The sequence below is a fragment of the Mustela lutreola genome, chromosome 1 (assembly GCF_030435805.1).
Source record: "Mustela lutreola isolate mMusLut2 chromosome 1, mMusLut2.pri, whole genome shotgun sequence".
Taxonomy (NCBI): domain Eukaryota; kingdom Metazoa; phylum Chordata; class Mammalia; order Carnivora; family Mustelidae; genus Mustela; species Mustela lutreola.
The window spans coordinates 275802137-275821659 of NC_081290.1; the positions used below are offsets into that span (position 1 = coordinate 275802137).

At 35.9% G+C, this 19523-nt stretch overlaps 1 protein-coding gene across 1 annotated transcript; it reads right to left on the minus strand.

Annotated features, from left to right (window-relative positions):
• Positions 1-18268: 18268 nt before the first annotated feature.
• Positions 18269-19201, minus strand: LOC131822615 (olfactory receptor 10AG1-like). Its single transcript, XM_059158902.1, has one exon. The coding sequence runs from the start codon at positions 19199-19201 to the stop codon at positions 18269-18271; it is 933 nt and encodes a 310-aa protein (XP_059014885.1).
• Between the last annotated feature and the right edge of the window lie 322 nt (positions 19202-19523).

Consider the following 19523-nt stretch of genomic DNA (forward strand, 5'->3'; position numbering starts at 1 on the left):
TAAGTCAGGGCATTGAATCTAAAAATTCTGTCAATGTTTTCTTTGGGGATCTCAGAATTTTTTCCAGGAGTAGAGAACCATGGAACTTGAGTTTGAAGTACAAAAATTTTCCACTTAACCTTAAAAGATATACTTGGAAATACATAAAACAAGCAAAGTATTCAATGAGCTATGGTAATATTGCCAGGAAGGGGAGGGAGGAGGGCAGAGGCATGGGTTACATAGGGATGAGTATTAAGGAGGACACTTCTTATTACGAGCACTGGGTGTTGGATGTAAGGGATGAATCACTGAATTCTACCCCTGAAACCAATATTGCATTGTATGTTAACTAAAATTTAAAGAAAAATATAAAAACTATAATTTACTAAATTCTTCCCAAGTCTATAACAAAACAATCTTATAGAAAATAAATTCCAAACAATCAGGTAGCTGGCCAAGCTTCAGTTCTCTTATCTGTAACAAAAAAAAAAAAGCTTATTTAAATCAAAAGTATTGTAGACCCTTGTAGAAGTTACATAAAAAAAAAAAAAAAAAAAAAAATGACCCTGGGACGCCTGGGTGGCTCAGTTGGTTAAGCAGCTGCCTTTGGCTCAGGTCATGGTCCCAGCGTTCTGGGATCGAGTCCCACATCGGGCTCCTTGCTCGGCGGGGAGCCTGCTTCTCCCTCTGCCTCTGCCTGCCATTCTGTCTGCCTGTGCTCGCTCTCTCCCCCTCTCTCTCTGATAAATAAATAAAATCTTAAAAAAAAAGAAAGAAAGAAAGAAAGAAAGAAAGAAAGAAAGAAAGAAAGAAAGAAAGAATGACCCTGTGTCATTACTAACTGCTGAATATGATTTCTGAACCATTTAAACACAATTGTTCTTGCTCTCAAATTCGCAAAAGCCTGTTTTTGTACAGTTACAAAGGCAAATCTAGTAACCACAGAAGCCACTTACCAAGGAAGGAGCTGTTTTCCAATTACCTGTATGAATCATTTTATCAGCAGAACCAAGTACTTTTACATGCTTTCTCATGTCATTGGGGATCTAATAAATGAAGGATTGTCAACATGTTCATTTCCAAGGGGCACCTAGAGAGTAATTAACATGTATTGTTATTGTGAATTATTTTTATTTAAAAGTTGGTAATTATAACAGAAATCCTGGTAGTATTAATTTGAATAGGCAATTTTCATTCTTAGTAATATTGGGGTTCTTTGTAATGACACCTGGAATCACAAAGGATCCTCTTTATAGTGGAGGTTCTATGGAAATATTTCAAATATTTGAGAATCTATCATCATTTAATATTTTTTCAAAAATTCTGTGGAAATTGCTCAAGAATTGTTACTTATTATTAACAGTATGGAAAATTGGTATTTTTTTCCCATGTCCTTAAAAGCTGAGCACAGTAGAGGTTTCTGTAGAACCTGATTCCAGCAGGTGCTTTCTGAGATGATGTAAGGACATACTGATGAATATCTTTTGCCAGAAAGCATCAAAATGATGGCAGAACCATCCTAGTTAGTGAGTACAAGCTCTCATCAACATTAGTCTTACATATGCAGTATCTGACAGTTTTACTACAACAATGATATTTAAGAGCTAGTTGTAATTAGTGAAACTCCACTAATGACATAATAAGCTCTATTTTTTTCACAGCATAAAATGAGTTTATTAATGACTCATATTTGCAGAATCTTAGAGACAACCCTGTTAAAACTAATATCCAGTGTAAATATCTATTTCAGGACTGAAAAAATGGCCCAGCCACTTCAGTTTAAGCGTTCTGAAGGATGAGAGTTTCACAGATTCAATTCACTGTGGATGTTCTAACCCTTGAAAAATTCCCCGTTATGGTGAACTCAGATCTGAATTTAGATTTCTTCTTTATTTGAGGGGTGATCCTTCCATTTATATGCAAACCATATTGAAATTATTTGTTTACTGACAGGGTTGATGAACAAAAAGTTAACAATTTAAGCAAAAATAAAGTCATTTTAGCAGAACATGGCTATACTGAGAATTTAACAATAAAACTAAAACAAAACAAACAAACAAAAAAACTACTATAGGGGCACCTGGGTGGCTCAGTCAGTTAAGTCCTGGGATTTACCCCCACAGAAGCCCTGCTTCTCCCTCTCCCTCTGCCTGCCATCCCCCTGCTTGTTCTCTCCTTCTCGCTATGTCTGTCAAATAAATAAATAAAATCTTGAAAAAAATTCACTGTAAAAAAATTTTTAAAAAGTTTTAAGAAAATTTACCGTGATAATGATGGCATGAAAAAATTTTAAAAATGTTTTAAAAATTTAATAATTTTAGTGAAACTAATTCTCTGTATAATTTTACATTTTAAGATGCAATTATTTAGAATGTCATCCATTAAAAGATAAAAAAATACCCATTCTCTTTCCCTCTTCCTATTCTTAAAGAAGAGGTTGATGACCTAACACCAACTGAGTTATCCATTTGAACCCACAGGCAGAGAGGTCCAAGCCTTTAAGATTGATGTAAAATGTAGCAGTAACATTCCTCTGCAGCAAAACATTTGGAATCTCTGCATAATTCCCGGGATTTTGCACCACTCTTTATGATGATTCTAAATGTCCCTGCCATAGTATTCAAGAGAGCTGGAAGGCAAAGTGAGATGGAGAGAACTTGTCTTGTACTGATGAGCTAATTGTACTCACTATTCAAGGGTTCCAGAAAAACATAGTTGTTAGGCAAATAAATGCAGTTGAAATTTAACTTTGTAACATCAGATCAGCTGGTAGATAGCAAGTATGATATTGGATATTAGTTTTAGATATTAATTTACAAATAAAGGCACTGCAGGTGATATTACTTTGCTACATCTGATTTTATATTATCTGATACCAGAAAATGACACAGGACTTAGTAAGCAGCTGATCAGATATCTTCCATGTAGGAATTACTGAGAGAAGAGAGAGATACAGTATTTGCATAACTCAATAATCTCTGTCAGTTCCATTAAAAATTAAAAACAAAAAAAACAACCTTCCATTTGAGGTAGGATGTGATCCCTCATGGTTGTTTTTTGCTTCCATTGATAATTTCTTGATGGGGGGATAAAGGGTATATTAAAAGTAACATACAGACTAGGCACTATCCTCATACTTAACCTGGAAAAGAAGAATTAAAGCAATACCTTAACATTTACCCTAAGATGACTTAGCTATCCCTCTGTTTTTTTTTAGCATGACTAAATTTATCCAAGAGTTTTGCAAATGTTTTTATTGCTCTTTACAAAAATTTCCTCAACAACTCATAGACTCTTCAATGGAAAACATCAAATTCTTTGGATCCCTTGCCACAAAATTCTTTCTTTGTTTCCACCAATCTGAAATAATATCTCTTGATCTCTAGCTAGTCCTATCAAAGTCTAGCTTCAAACTCTGTGTCTTAATTAATTCTGCTCTGGCTTCCCCTTCCCTTCATAAACTGAAATCTCTGTGAGATGGTGTTCTCGGTTATTAAGGCAAGCTATAAACTCCGCGTAGTCTTATCAACTGTTTACTTTGGTGATATATGAGGAAATCACCTTTTGCATCATATTTAGAAACTCATTATGGACTAGAGAACCTTTAAGAAAGGTTATACCTATTTAGCGGTGAGCTGAAAATTTATAACTGTCCCTGTAGGAATTTATCAAGTATAAATATGGGCAAGAGACTGAAAATATCAGCTTTCCTAGAACTTTTAGCAGTTACATAATGCTGGAATACCAAAACTTAAGATGTGAGGAACCTCAAACAAATGGTAGATTTTCTATTCGAGACATTTTCTAAATTCAAAACTTCAGCATATAATAGACAAAAAGCACTAAAAGTTTCAGAAAAACAAAGTGTAATGTCTCCCAATTTCTTAGTGCTTAGAATACAAAGACCTGCTATGAATTTAGGTTCTGAGAAAAAACATGCACACACACACACACACACACACAAACACAAAAGTATAAAACCCTAAAGCGATTTCTCATTTGACCTCATAATCAGAAACCACATTTCCCTGGGAATCTAATCTGAGAATACAGGTATGATCTCTGGAACAGGGCTTTAGTCAGACTCAAAATAAACGAACAAACAAAAAACTTGCCAAACTTTTGGTAATTGCACACACAGGAACAATACAAAGCTGGAAATTTGTGTGGCCTCAAACACATAGTGATCTTCCTTTCATGGCATTTGCCAAAGTCTAAAGTTGGTCAGGGTGGGAGATTATAGATATAAACCAGAAACCTCTGAAACAGGAAGTTCTTTCGATCTCTTCTTGCTAAGAGACTAAAAGAGCCCACGTTCTTAAGTGAAAACCTAGAATGCCATGCGTTAGAAATAGGAGTGAACTGTAGGTACACTCCATCTTGCCAAAACTGTTAAGGAAGATTCAACTCAGATCAGTTTCTGGTTGAATTGAGATTATCGGACTTAACTTCTCTGGAGGAATGATTGAACCATTTTTGGTAGGTGAAATCATCTGGACCATTTTTCTTTGTAGTCACTATATGGCATGAAATAAGCAAACATATTACTACACAGAGGGCCGGAGAGACCTCTGAGCAATAAAGAAGGAGAAAAAGGCTAAAAGAAAATGAAGATTGAACCACACTTTGGAGCTGGCAAGTAAGGACTTTAAAATAATTGTAAAAGTAGGTATAAAAAAATTAAATTGGAAAAATGACCAAAAAGCAGAGAAATTCACCGAGGAATTAGAACCTATAGCAAATAATTAAATTAATTGAAAAATATATCTATAATGAGCAACTTATTGAACTAATTTAATTTAATGAATGGTGAATATTAGGAAGCAGGGGAATGAATAAAAACTGATGAGTCAGAGGGCTTGTATTAGGATCTTTTGCTTGGAACCTGAAACTAATGTGGTATAGAAAGTCATCAGAAAAATAAATTCTTTGTCACACAAATACCTAGAATGCCCACTTTGAACCAGTTCTGAAAGTAATCAGACTTTCCCAGCAAGCGTTCTTTCATATTGGGACTGCTTGGGAAAGAATGAGTAGAGTGTTTTCTGTTTGTCCCAGAGTCTACAGAGTTGTTACATCTTCTACACACTGGATGGAGCCAGAGACAACCATGTAATCACCTAAGCAGTAAGTCTGCATCCTAAAGACATCCCTAATCTTCCAGTTTTCTTAGAGATCTTTGGTGTAATTCTTATTTCATTCAGATGGACAGTGTTTCATTTCTCATCCTGTAGGAATGTTTTTCAGATTTCATTATTTTCTTTCAACAAACACTTCTGTTACTTGGGTAAGATAAATCTCTTCTCTCTGATTTTCAGCTCCAATAAAGTATCTTAAACAGGAAATCCTGATTCTATACTTTCCCACCCTTGGGATCAATACCCCAGTAGGATGAATTAATTTTATGGCAGATCAACTAAAATACATTGAATTAAAAGCGAACTCCTGTTCTAAAACAAGTATTAAATTAGCAAAAATTAGTGATAATTTAACCATAAATCAGTCCTACAGAAACTGTCAAAGCAAGGAGAAAAACTAGTTTACATGAATGAACAAGTATAAGAAAAGAGTCTCTTCTTTTGGGACGACTGCCATCTAACATATGTGGACCAGCTATCTTACTGAAAAGAAATAAAATAATGAATAAAGCAATTTTAAATCTACACAAAAGCATCAAATAATAGACAAGAAACTCTATTTTTACCAAATTGAGCACTAAAGAAAAAAAAATCCTCATCCATTCACTATGTATAAATAAGCGAAGTATTTAGAGCCAATGGGGAAATGGGTCTAATTAAAACTGCATTAAATTCCAGACCGAGCTCAACTATAGAATTGATTGACTCAGCCCCTTATTCTAGCAGCTACCCAGAGGAATTGTTCTTGATTCTAAGGGCAAATGTTATCTACTTAAGTCTCTACTGTTTTTTTATGCAAAATATCCCATGTAAAAGAAATTTTAAAAATCATGAGACCTATGTAGAGGCAGGAAAATGTGATCCTTAAAAAAATAAATAATAATAATAATTGTATAACAACCAGAAAAATTACACCGACACTCAGATCTAGAATCTCAATAAACATACAAAGAATGTGAGGTAAATTACGTCTAGGCATAGAATAGTTAAATAAAAGAAAATGAAGCAAAACAACAGCAAAAATAACTATAAAATAAGCAAAGTAGCCCAAGCAACCATCACATGAAAGGAACATAAAAATGGGTGTTGATTTCTCATCAGAAATAAAGGATTTCAAAGACATTAGAATGACAATGTTAGAAAGATGGAGTTTAAGAAGTCAAATTATTATTCTGTATTCAGAAAAAAAGTGACACTCAAAATTTCTTACAAAAATGATACCAGGCCAAAGGGCTTATCTGGTAAATTCTAAATATTTTAGCAAGAAAGAGTTTCAAATTATGAAAAATTGTTCCAAGAATAGACAAATATAGCATACTGCTATACTTTTTGTATGAAACCAAAAGAACCTTAAAACCAAATCCTGAGGAGAATTTCTTTATAAATGAGAACATTATGGAAATAGATACAAAAAAATCCTTAATAAAATATTAGTAAATCAAATCCAATGTTAATTAAAGCAGATATTATAACATGACCAAGAAGGATTTTTTTCAGAAATTCAGTGTCAGTAAGCATTAAAAAAAAAATCAATTTATTTAACCAAATGAACAAATTAAAGGAGAAAAACCATAAGATTAACTCAGTGAATGCAGAAAGAAAACCCAACAACATCACACATTCATTACACATTCCAAGTAAAGTATTTTACTTGGAATTAGTTACTTAGAATTAATTAATTACATTAATTAGAAATTAATTATGAATTAGAAAAAGGGGCCTTTCTCAAGCTGATAAAGGACATTTATATTAAGTATCTATGGCTGCATAAGGAATTACCAAAAACATAAAAGGTTAAATCAGTACCTATTTATCATCTCATAGTCTCTGTGGGACAGGAGTCTGAACAGGGTTTAGCTGGGGTCCTCCAGAAGACTGTGACCAAAGCCTTAGCTGGAGCTGGGACATCTTCTGAATGTTTTATGTTCATGATCATTCAAGTTGTTGGCAAGGTTAATTTCTTTGCATTGTAAGAATAAGGGCCTCAAGTCCTTGCTGGCTGTGTGCCAGAGGCTGTGACTTTATGTAAGGAATTATTTTTGCTGCCATGATGCTAACCAGTCAAACTATTGGCGATGGTCCAAGAGTCTGTAAAGAGGTAAATATGGAGCTGATTATTGGCCAGGGTACCAAGATGACTGCTTGAAGTCTGAGCAGTTGTGCCCATCCTGGGTTCCCATCTGTGATCTGGGATGTCCTGATAAGGGACAACAAGCAACTTTTCTGGAGAGTCCCATCATATGCAATAGTAGGAATATTGTCCATGAAGTGTAAAAACTCCCTTTCCTGTATCTTCACTTGACTCCAACTTGCTCCATGATTATCCAAAAGGTCCAGGAGAGAAGTAGCTCACTCAGCACCATGGTCTCTGGCAAGGGTCTGAGGGCAGGGGAAACCACACACTACAGAAACTGGGATATACCTGTAACCCAAGTTTAGCTTCCTCCTGTAGCAAGAAGACCTCAATAATGCCCTAATCTTGTGGGATACTGTTTCCATGACACAAGGCGCAGGAGGCAGCTCATAAAGGGTCATGATATTAGGGCCTGTGAGAGCCCCTATTTTTGGGAGAGCCCTGTATGCACTCACAATGACCACTGTAATGGTGGGTAGCATGGAGCTGAGGAGGGCAGTTTCTCATACCAGAAGTCCTTGGGAAACTTCTGGCCACTTATTGGTGATCCAGAGATTCTAGGGTGAATGAGGAGATAGATAAAAATGAAGGACGCTTTGGGAGGCCCTCATGGGACAGCCAGTTGTATCATAATTGGGGCAGATCCTAGAAACTCTTTTTAAAAAGCCCTATTAACAATAGGCAACTTTGAGAGTCAAAGCATAAATTGGTTCAGGTAAAATCTAAGATATATTTCTTCCAGAATCCCCAGAAGTCTGTAAGAGGTTGGTTTTGCTTTAATATTGTGGTGGCTAAGATGATCAATAGCTTTGTCTTTATAATGGTAAGGATAGAATAACCTCTGGCTTACCAAATAGTCTTTGGGGGTGGGGTCTTTTACTGTGTAAGGGATAACAGTCCACCCTCTTTCTATGAGCTCCCTCATAAATGTCTGTATGTCCAAAATGAATCTGTCAAATGAATCTCATTGGAGGAGGATACTTCATACACAATATCATACCTATGTTTGCAGAGAAAGCTGAACACAGATAAAATATTTCTGGAAAAAAATTGAATGGGATGACAGAACTATTGAGATACTCCATGGATGGCTGGGTAAAGGTGAATTATATCTCTTTAGAGTTGAAGGCACACTGCCTCTGAGAGACTTGGAATAGACACCAAATGGAATGTATTGGCCAAATCTATACCACAAAACATTTGACAGTTGTTGATAGACGGAGTCAGTAACTTCAATAATATTTCATGTGGGGGCCTTAATGAATAGGATCATGGGATTAAAGTTGTGGAAATATCATGACATCTATTATTTCCAACTTCAAGAACAGGCCAAATTGGGCTTCAAGATGGAGAAGTAGTGGGGATAATCACCCCTTCTCTAAATAAGTCTTGTATAATGGGTTTAAATCCTTGAGGACCTTGTTTTATTTTACATTGAGCCATTTTAACTATTTTAGATTTGTGGGTGCTGTGACAAAAATGGTGTCCCCCTAAAAATGTATATGTTGATGCCCTCACCAACGTGATGGTATGTGGAGATGGAGACTTTCGAAGGTATCTAAGTCAGGGGTATCCATCAGAGCAGAACCAAAAGGATAAATAATGACACACAGATGATAGATATGTGATGATAGATAAATAGATGTTAGATAGATAGATGATAGGTAGATAGACATAGAGACATACATAGAAAGGAAGACAGAGAAGTAAATGGAAGGCTGATTTGTAGCATTTGATGATTTCCATGCTGTAGATATCACCACTGTGATAGATGAAGGAATAGTATTAGTACCTATCACCAGTTCACCTTCCCTAGAAGATATACTAAGGCAGTTCTTCAGAATGAAGGAAATGATATAAGAGGGAAATTTGGAACACTTGTGTATGCTTGCATGTGTGTGTGCACACAGACACCATTGAGTATGAAAACTGGAGAACTTAGAATAAGACAAGTGATTATATTAGTCAGTATCTTGGTTGTGACACCAAGTTAAACAATTTTGCAAAATGTTATTATTAAGAAATTGGGAAAATTATAAAAGAGAACTCTTTGTGTTATTTCTTATAAATGCATGTGATTCTACAGTTTTCTCAATTTAAAATATTTGTAGGGGATGAAGACATCTGCCCTTTCTTATTCCTGCATTCCCACTCCCTGATGATACCAGACAGCCTCCATATAAATTCTGCCATATGGTTCTTTTAAAGTGATAGAAGTACAAATTTATCTGTTACAGCAAAATAATCAAATAAGTCTTACATTTGAAAAGAAAACAAAAAGAGATCTCAATAACCCAAGCTTCCACATTGAGAAATTAGATAAACAAGAGAAAAATAAATACAAAGCAAACAGACCAAAGGAAATAATTAAGACTAGAACAGAAATCAAAGACATTGAAAAGAGAAAAATAGAGAAAATTAATGAAATAAAACACTTGGTTTCTTTGTAAATATCAATAAAATGGATCATAGGTATAGACACAAAACCAAAACTGTGAATACTTTAGAATAAACATAGGAGAAACTCTGTGACGTTGGGTTAGACAGAAAGTACAGAAATACAAGCCCAAAAGCATGTAGGAAGAAAAAAAAAGGAAATTGAATATCATTAAATTAAATATTTTTGCTAAGTAAAAGATACCATGAAAAGATAAAAAGACAAAGCATAGTCTGGGTATAGATTTGCACAATACCTGTTTAACAAAGTACTTGTACTTAGAATGTCCATAAACTCTCAAAATTCAATAATAAGGAAACAACCTAATTTAAAAATTGGCAAACAACTTGAACAGACATCTCATCAAAGAAGATATAGAGATTGCAAATAAGGCCATTTATCATAAAGAAATGAAAATTTGTGTTTACACACAAAAAAACTACAGACAAGGGGCGCCTGGGTGGCTCAGTGGGTTAAAGCCTCTCCCTTCAGCTCAGGTCATGATCCCAGGGTCCTGGGATCGAGCACTGCATTGGGTTCCCTGATCAACAGGGATCCTGCTTCCTCTTCTCTCTCTGCCTGCCTCTCTGCCTACTTGTGATCTCTGTCAAATAAATAAATAAAATCTTAAAAAAAAAAAAAAAAAAAAAAAAAAACTACAGACAAAATATTCAGGGTAGCTTTGCTGAAAACAGCCCCAAACTGGAAACAGCATGAATGTCCTTCATCTACGGAAAGGATAAACCAACTCCAGAACCTCATACACTGGGACACAACTCAGCAATAAAAATGAAGAAACTACATTAATGCATAGAACAACATGGTAAATGTCAAATGTTTTATGCCAAGTGAAAGAAGCCAGACTGAAAGCCTTTACTGTCTGATTCTATTTATATGACATTCTTGGTTTTGTTTATTTCAAGTTTTATTTAAATTCTAGTTAGTTAACATATAATGTAATATTTATTGCAGGAGTAGAATTTAGTGATTCATCACTTATAGATAACATACAATACTCATCACAAGTGCCCTTCTTAACCCCCGTCACCTGTTTAGCCCATCCCCCATCCACCTCCCTCCATCAACCCTGAGTTTGTTCTGTATGGTTAAGAGTCTAAGAGGTTTGTTTCCCTCTCTTTCTTTCTTTCATCCCCTATGTTCATCTGTTTTGTTTCTTAAATTCCACATATGCAATAATCTGGTATTTGTCTTTAACTTATTTCACTCAACATAAAACGAGTCACCTAACCTCTTCTTATCTGTTCATTACTTGATGGATATTTGGGCTTTCTCCACCATTTGGCTATTGTTGATAAAACTGCTATAAACATTAGTGAAAAAAGAAAACTATAGGGACAGAGGAAGGCTGCCTAATGATAAAGTCAGTGGGAATTGCTAACTGCAAAAAGACAACAGGTGAGAAATTTGGAGAGTGCTGGAGCTGTGCCTTACTCATGGTTATGTTATACAACTTCATGAATTTGTCAAATCTCATAGAACTTAAAATGAAAGGAGTACATTTTACTTCCTATGTAAATTTAAAATTTGTTGTATGTAAATTTAAAATAAATTTTAAAATGCACCAACTAACAAAGTCATCATTAAGATGTTACATATGCCATTTCCCTGATCCACTCTAAATAATATATTTTATCCTCATTCAACAAACAAACTTTCTTTGCTATTTCATTAAGAAACTCTTCCAAGGTCAGCCTGCATGTTTAAAAATAATTTCAGACACTGGAAAGACGTCTTTCTTGCTCCCTAGAGGTCACTTCTGTTTGTCACAGACATTCTTATGTACTGAGTCAGCAAAGCCTGTAGAAGGGGACGCAGACAATAGTGAATGATGGAACAGAATAAATGTGGTTTCTATGTCACAAATATCACTAAAATATTTGCACACTAATGTTACCATGGCCCTGTATTTCAAATACAACAGACTGAAGCCTGTTCAAAGAAGAGGGTAAATTATACTTCCCTGTGAGATCATTTCTAAATAGTTAGCAGACTTTATCCTAATGATGAAACGTTAGTTATAGGAATTCATCATCATGGTCATATGAATGTTCAAAGGAAAGTTAGATTGAAACATAACCATGAGCCAGTACTGATAGAAGTACTGTAAATCATAATTCTTAAAATAGTTTTCCCTACTTTGGGCTACTATTTCAAATAAGGATGAAGAATTCATATTCTTTGTAAGCCAAGTTATAAAGAATAAATTCAAATGCACAGATTTAACCACGCTTTTCAATGCCAAAATCATACAAATCATACAAATCACACAAAATCATACAGAAGGAGCAGCAAAGCTGATGAGAAAGTGCAATCTTTTCTTTTCAAATATAAGAAATTTGTGAAGAAACTCTGCAAATTATCAAATGTCTGACACATGATATAATTACAAAAACTTTACCTAAAGAAACTTAAAAATCTTTTCTTTGAAATATCAATAGATGATTCTTAGACCTTTGTTTTTACTCGCCCTTTGCTACTTGGAGTATATTAAATTCTTGCAAAGTACTAATAAAATGTATTTGAGGCCACCGGGGTGGCTCAGTCAGTTCAGTGTCTGCTTTCAGCTCAGGTCATAATCCCAGGGTCCTGGGATCGAGCCCCATGTCAGGCTCCCTGCTCGGTGGGAAGACTGCTTCTCCCTCTCCCACTTCCCCTGCTTGTACTCTCGCTCTCACTATCTCCCTCTCTCTCAAATAAATAAATAAATAAATAAATATTTTTAAAATTTTAAAAAATAAAATATGTTTGTATTCACAACTGTCTATCACCTCAGAAGTTCATACATCAGATGAAGGTGCAAAGTGAAGAAAATCATCCTTTAAACACCTGAAGTGGGGGCGCCTGGGTGGCTCAGTGGGTTAAGCCGCTGCCTTCAGCTCAGGTCATGATCTCAGGGTCCTGGAATCGAGTCCCGCATCGGGCTCTGTGCTCAGCAGGGAGCCTGCTTCCTCCTCTCTCTCTCTCTCTCTCTGCCTGCCTCTCTGCCTACTAGTGATCTCTTTCTGTCAAATAAATAAATAAAATCTTTAAAAAAAATAAAAACATAAAATAAAAATAAAAAAAATAAACACCTGAAGTGTTTAATCATACCACATGCATATAAATACCCAAACCTGCATTCCTGGGAAACATTTCTTACCACTAAAGGACTTCCACACCAGCTGAAAATAAAGAGGCACTATCCCCTGCCAAACATTGTGAAACATTAATATGTAGATATTTTCTCCTTTAGAATTACGTGCAGCCATATACAACGAAATATTTATATGCTTCACACAACAGAATTTCTGGGGAATGGGGAAAATAAATAGTCCAGGGCTTTTTTTTTTTTTTTAATTTTTTATTTTTTATAAACATATATTTTTATCCCCAGGGGTACAGGTCTGTGAATCACCAGGTTTACACACTTCACAGCACTCACCAAATCACATACCCTCCCCAATGTCCATAATCCCACCCCCTTCTCCCAAACCCCCTCCCCCCGGCAACCCTCAGTTTGTTTCGTGAGATTAAGAGTCACTTATGGTTTGTCTCCCTCCCAATCCCATCTTGTTTCATTTATTCTTCTTCTACGCACTTAAGCCTCCATGTTGTATCACCACTTCCTCATATCAGGGAGATCATATGATAGTTGTCTTTCTCTGCTTGACTTATTTCGCTAAGCATGATACGCTCTAGTTCCATCCATGTTGTCGCAAATGGCAAGATTTCATTTCTTTTGATGGCTGCATAGTATTCCATTGTGTATATATACCACATCTTCTTGATCCATTCATCTGTTGATGGGCATCTAGGTTCTTTCCATAGTTTGGCTATTGTGGACATTGCTGCTATAAACATTCGGGTGCATGTGCCCCTTTGGATCACTACATTTGTATCTTTAGGGTAAATACCCAATAGTGCAATTGCTGGGTCATAGGGCAGTTCTATTTTCAACATTTTGAGGAACCTCCATGCTGTTTTCCAGAGTGGCTGCACCAGCTTGCATTCCCACCAACAGTGTAGGAGGGTTCCCCTTTCTCCGCATCCTCGCCAGCATCTGTCATTTCCTGACTTGTTGATTTTAGCCATTCTGACTGGTGTGAGGTGATATCTCATTGTGGTTTTGATTTGTATTTCCCAGGGCTTTTAAAATGATATCAGAAGTCTACATTTCTTTCATCTTCCTGATTTTCCACTCTTAGATATGACCTCTGCAACCTTTCAGGAATAAAGGACGATGGAAGCAAAAGAGAACCTGCTGATACGTACTCCATCCCATCATCCAGCAGTGAGTCTTCTGCTCATACTTAGCTGGAAGGGGGGCTGGGAAGTGGAGTATTGCAAATCCTCAAAGTCTGTAGTTAAGTTGGTTATAGGATAGAAGATTTAGATCGGTATGTTCTGATCCAGTCTACAGCATCTCCTACTACAGTTTCTGTGAATCTGTGGGTTCATTTCCTATTGCTATTGTCATAAATCACCACAAATAAATTGACTTATAATAGGACACATTTATTACCTTACAGCACTGTGGGTCATAGGTCCAACATGGTTATCAGTGAGCAAAAATCAAGTTGTGGACAGGGCTGCATTTCTTTCTGGAAGCTCTAGTATTGATTCCATTTTCTTGATCAATTAGATTATTGACAGAGCTCAGTTCCCAGATGTTGCAGGACTGAAGACCCTGTTGCCTTGCCATGAATTGCCAAATGTCATGCTTAGCTTCTAGAAGTCACCAGAGAAAATAGGCCACAAACTACTTTGTGACTTAAAGTGAATGTGTTAAAATATTGTATATCCCCTCTACCCTCTTTTTCATATGTCATACAATTCTTTGATAAAATAAGCTTTTTAAAAATAATTTTTGTAAAATATAATCACTGCTACAGTCTTAGAAATAATTGGGCTTTTTTTACAAGTATTTTCTTCACAGGAACCTTATGTCCAACAAGTTGTTACTATGTTGAGAAAACAATATATGCGATCCCTTCGGAAGAGGCAATCTTTTACATAGAACAACACTCATCCGAAATGAATTTAGACAGGAATGTGCATGTTTCCTTTCTAATAAAATAATGCTGTTAATGATGTATATATTGACATGATGTATATATTGACCCAGCTATTTTGACATGATAAAAAATATAAATCTTCAACAAATTGTACAACAAGTCATATATTGCATTCCCCATGTACTGGGTGGCCAGAACTCAGTAAATAGGACTATCTAGAAGACTTGTGTAATATAAAAATCAGAAAAAGGGGAAGATATATGAGAATAAGTTATTGGTCTCTACTTCAAAACTATGTATGCTGTCCTTACTAACAATCATAGGCTTGTCAAAGAATTATATTTTAGGTCAGATGACCATTTATATAAAGTATGTCATAGTTTACAACTATGACTATTATACATTCATAACTTTATTTATTTGAGGGAGAGAAAGAGAAAGAGAGCATAGGAACTGGGGTCGGGAGGGACAGGAAGAGAGAGGGAGAAGCAGACTCCCTGCTGAACAGGGAGCCCAATGTGGGACTTGATCCCAGGACCCTGAGACTATCTATGACCTGAGCTGAAAGCAGGCACTTAACTGACTGAGACACCCAGGCGCCCCCTACAGTTTCTTTTTGATCAACCCCAATTAATAGAATATATAATTAAATTAATCCAACGACTAATTTCTACAGGCTACCTTATTGTGAATTAACAGAGTGGGAAGACAAGGGATAGAGATATAAAAAGAAAACTACAAAGGTCTCAAAGATTTTAAGTATAAAGGAGGTCATAATCCTATAGTTTTTAATTGGCACTGGACTTATAATGATAGAAATGTTCATTAACATTTTATTTGAATGCTAGGGAATATTTAGCTCTGTTCCATAATCCTCATTTAGATGAACAAATAGTTGGCTAGCACATTTTTGAAAAAATAAACATAAATAATGTAAAAGGAAAACAATTCCAATGTGTAAATAAGTTAGGTTTTCTTCCCTAGGTAACTCATATTGTGGAATGTGTCCTTTCAACAAAAAATAGCATTCTATTGATTGTCTTTATGAATTTGAGTATAAAATATCACACAGCTAGAGATTTCACTAAGAATTATACTGAAATACAGCCAACACTTCCATTTTTGGTGCTTTAAACTTTTCCAAATGCTTCTCCATGCCAGGTAGATATTGACATTTGTAATAGTCCTAGGAGTTCATAAAAAATAGATTGTGATAATTTTATTAATTACAAATTGTTAAAGACAAGACAACAAGCTCAAAATGGAAACACTTATACCAAGCCACACATCACCAAACCAAAAAACTTAGCTCCAGTTATGGCTCTTCCAAAAAATGGAATCCAAAAGCACTCAATCAAGAAGTACATGGTTAGCATAGGTGACATGCCTGGTACCAACCTGCCATGACCTATGAGGAAAGTAACTTTGCAACAACCAATTCCATTTTTGCCTAATGTAACTTCCTTGTTCCTGCTTCTTTCTGCTCTTAGAATCCCTTGCATTGGGTAGCTTTTCAGCACTCCTTTCTACCTATTGGATTGAATGCTCCCTGATTCATGGCCAAAAAAAAAAAACCCCAAAAAACCCAAACCAAAAAACAAAAAACCAGAAAACAAAAAACCCAATAAGATATATAAGGTTTACTTAGTTGAATTTCTGTTCTTTAACCAACTGCAATTTAAAAAAAAACAAAAAAGTAGCTGAAGGAATTGCTCAAGATGTTGGTAAAGAGACAATTTATTTAGTTTAATTTAAATTAAATTATCTGAACTCTTGGGATAGCACTGTTTCTGTGACATCGTGATTCCCACTTTACTAAATTTCAGAAATAAAAAAACACCAACACTACTACTATCTGTACCATTATCATCATCTTTATCATCACTATCACCACGACCACCATCGTTATCATCATCATGGTCTTTATCATGGACATACATAAAATTCTTGTATAAAACATTAAATGAGTAGAGGTATAAACATGTGTACTTCCACAGATAAAATACAGAAATAGATAAATGTGGTACATTATGTTAGATGGTAGAGGATGTAAATGGCTGGATGAAACAAAATATAACCATGAAAGGACAGGAGTTAATATTGTTTGACAGGCTTATGTACAGTTATAGCTAAAACTACAAAACAGCATAATTTTTAAAGAACTGCTAACAGAAGTTCTCAGGGGAAGACGCACTAAGTAATCTCTTCATGCCAGTGACTGACTTGAGAATCTGGAACTGGAAGGATAGGCATTAGTGGTTCTGTTAACAGGTGCTCTCTTTCCTTGATAAAACCAGTTCAAAGGTTTAATACTTTAAGACACTTTAGAAAGGGCTGAAGGCATGAAAGTTTAGGCACACTAACGTAAATGCAAATGTGCAGACTTTGCATAATTCTGCAAGTAATTTCTTTTTGTTTTTTGTTTTTAATTTTTTATTTTTTATAAACATATATTTTTAACCCCAGGAGTACAGGTCTGTGAATCGCCAGGTTTACACACTTCATAGCACTCACCATAGCACATACCCTCCCCAATGTCCATAACCCCACCCCGCTTCTCCCAATCCCCCTCGCCCCAGCAACCCTCATATGATCTCCCTGATATGAGGAAGAGGAGATGCAACATGGGGGCTTAAGTGGGTAGGGGAAGAATAAATGAAACCAGATGGGATTGGGAGGGAGACAAACCATACATAAGTGACTCTTAATCTGCAAGTAATTTCTAACTCATTCCTTCAATTTCAAACTCACAGATATTTTATTTTCAAAATATGAATTGGTACAGGAGTAACTGTTTAGAGTACCAGTAAAGAAGAGGTGAAATAATTCAAAACAAATTATTTTGGCGGCTATATTGTTAAGTTAAACATAGAAGAATGTTATTAGGAAGAAAGCTAAGTAAATGTAAGACTTTCTTTCGATATTATAATTGGAGTAATTCCACATGGCTGCATGGTAGCTTAAATAAATGTGCTTTCAATGTCGATTGGTGCACTGAAATCTCTGAATTTTGGCAGGAGTCTGAGGCATGTCACAGCAATATTCACTTACCCATTAATTTATTTAATCAGTGATTCAAAAAAAATTTGTTATTTAACTGCTATTTCCAGTCTCTGGTTATAGAATCATAAAATGTTAATAAATACCAGTGTGAAGATTTAGGAAATTATTTAGGTAAGCAATCATATATTTTTAGTATAATCAAGCCAAAAATTCTAACATATTGAGTTATTTTTATATGAATTTGATTTATATTCTAATTGCATATGAAATGTGTGCATTACTATTTTAATCATGAGGTAGGATTTTTTTTTTTTAATGTTGTGTTAGTCACCATATAGTGGTAATATATGGGGGTTATTCTTTAGGTTTGGAGCACTGAAGACAGATTAATTTGCCTGGTCTGTCTCCAAGCACAAGAAGTTGTAGGTTGGTGTTTAGAAGTATCTAGAAGTACATCCTAAGCTGGAAGCAGTTAAGTTCTTAAAGAGGAATGCAGAGATTTGAAATGTTTCTCTGAGACATGCGTGGCAAGCAGCTAAAGCACTTACAATTAAACTCATCACTTTTTGAGTAACTGTCTTTTCACATCCTTGTTCCTGAGGCTGTATATCATGGGGTTAAACATCGGAGTCACTATGGTGTAGAAAAGAGAGAGCAGTTTGTCAATTCCTGCCGTATGATTGGATTTGGGCCTTAAGTAGGTGATGGAAGCCGACCCAAAGAACAAAAGCACCACCAGCAGGTGGGAAGAACACGTGGAGAAGGCTTTGGCCCGTCCGCCAGCGGTTGGCAAACTCAGAATGGTGGAAATGATTTTGCTGTAAGAGGCAAGAATCAACATAAAAGGAACTGTGACAAACAACATAGCTACTACATAGACGGCTGCCTCATGCACCCAAGTATCCCCACATGCGAGCTTGAGGATGGGGGGTATGTCGCAGAAGAAGTGGTTAATGTGGTTGGAATTACAGAAATGTAGAGAGAAAATCTGACATGTTTGTCCTATCTGGACTGGGATTCCACCGATCCAGGCACCGGCAGCCAGCTGGAGGCACAACTCGTGGTTCATGACTAGAGGGTAGTGCAGAGGGTTACAAATGGCCACATAGCGGTCATAGGCCATCACTGCCAGCAGGAAACATTCAGTGGCTCCGAGCATAAGGAAGAAGCACATTTGAGTGGCACAGCCCAGCATGGAAATGTTTCTATCCTGAGTCCAAAGGTTCACCAGAATCCTGGGGAGAGTGACAGACACATAACAGATTTCCAAGGAGGAAAAATTTGCCAGGAAAAAATACATGGGTGTCTCTAGTGCAGCGTCAAGCCTGGTTATTATTATTATGAGGCTATTTCCAATTAGGACAATAACATAAATGATGGAGAACACCCCAAATAGTAACCCTTGCAGGTTTGGAAGGTCGGAAAATCCCAAGAGTACGAATTCTGTTATTGTGGAAGCATTGTCTTCTGTTCTCATGTCTTTACATGTCATCTGTGGGAATAATTGAATCAAAAGTCCAAGTTACCCTGATTTCTTTGGTTCTTTTCTTCTTATACATAAACAGGATGGCATGCCTCCCAATTCTTTCCCATTCCCTATTAAAAGAAATCTATAACTGCCAGGGCTCTAAAATTGTGATGAAGTACATTTTTCATTACTGTTAAATGCATTTGTAAGAAAAAGAAATCCCCATCGCGTTTTATTTCTGCTATGAATTATCAGGTTTCTTTGCCTCTGAAGATAAGTGCCTGTCATTTTGCTGTCCATCTGAACACTCAAAATTGCAAAATCTGAGTTTATGTTCAACTGTGAC

Excerpts from the sequence above, each read along its gene's own strand:
- LOC131822615 (XM_059158902.1), bottom strand. The coding sequence starts at position 19,201 with ATGACATGTAAAGACATGAGAACAGAAGACAATGCTTCCACAATAACA.